Below are 1081 nucleotides of genomic sequence, written 5' to 3' on the forward strand. Positions count from 1 at the left end.
AGTTCCACGAGGTTCATTTAATTATTTCTTAAGCTGATTCAAACAATTATTTCTTATATAATTATATCCAATAATTGAGTATTTGTCAAAAAAAAATTCAGTAATTGAGTAGAGGTATTCAACACCCAAATCGAAACTGATTATATCGAATGCTTGATTGAAAGTTGGAAGATAACAAATCAAATCTGACGAAATAATTTGATATGAATAAAAAAATAAAAATTGGGAAGAACTGAATCATTTAATTGATGATAATAATAATAATAGAAACTCACGGTCAAGGCCAATCTTCTGTGAACGTTGTAGCGTTCAACGGCGAGAGCAAGAATGAAACTTCCCAGAACAAGGGTAATGACATCATCCATGTAAGAATGAGCAACTGTATCAGCTGAAGAAATACCAAAGAGAGGAAATAGAAAGAGAGGACACATAGAAGTCACAGGTAATGGTAAAGCAGATGTCACCCACCAACTGAAAACCCAAGCAATTACAGCAAGCATGTTACGGCTGCTTATGCTCTCGATTTTTACAAAGAGGCATACCATAAGGGACAGTAAAGGTCCTAAAATCACATAAAAGTTTTTGAGGTTGAAAAGGGATTTGAAGTTGAAGGGGATTATGATGCTTTGTGTTCGTTGGATTGGAAGAAGTGGGGCCTTCAGGTTGGACTCATCGGATACCGATGTTGTTGTGTGTTGTTCTCCTGTCATTTTGGAACACTCAGGGGAAAATGGATATGCTATGCTATTGCTCTATTTTTTAAGAAGATGAATGATTTTTTAAGGTTGAAGTGTTTACCTTTTATTTCTCATTTTTCATGTGCTTGCCTGCCACCACAAAGAGTGCCCAAATTTGCTTCTCATTTTTTTATGTTATTGTAATATTTTTATCATTAATTATATTTGACCAGAGGAGATCTTTAAATTCATAATTTTATGAAATAAACAAATAAAATCAAATTTTAATTTAATTAACATATATCATCGATATAAATAATTTAACACGATAAATAAAACATAACTCTTAAATTATTATAAATATTTAATTTTAATCATAATTAATTTTAAAAATTACATAAATG

General features: G+C 31.0%; 1 protein-coding gene across 1 annotated transcript; it reads right to left on the reverse strand.

Moving 5' to 3' along the window:
• Positions 1 to 275: 275 nt before the first annotated feature.
• On the reverse strand, positions 276 to 710 carry LOC140919205 (tonoplast dicarboxylate transporter-like; the record flags this gene model as incomplete). Its single annotated transcript, XM_073364793.1, has 1 exon — positions 276 to 710. A coding segment is annotated over exon 1 (435 nt), but the record flags the coding sequence as incomplete, so codon positions are not given.
• Between the last annotated feature and the right edge of the window lie 371 nt (positions 711 to 1081).

The sequence above is a fragment of the Cicer arietinum genome, unplaced genomic scaffold, assembly GCF_000331145.2.
Source record: "Cicer arietinum cultivar CDC Frontier isolate Library 1 unplaced genomic scaffold, Cicar.CDCFrontier_v2.0 Ca_scaffold_6116_v2.0, whole genome shotgun sequence".
Classification (NCBI taxonomy): Eukaryota; Viridiplantae; Streptophyta; class Magnoliopsida; order Fabales; family Fabaceae; genus Cicer; species Cicer arietinum.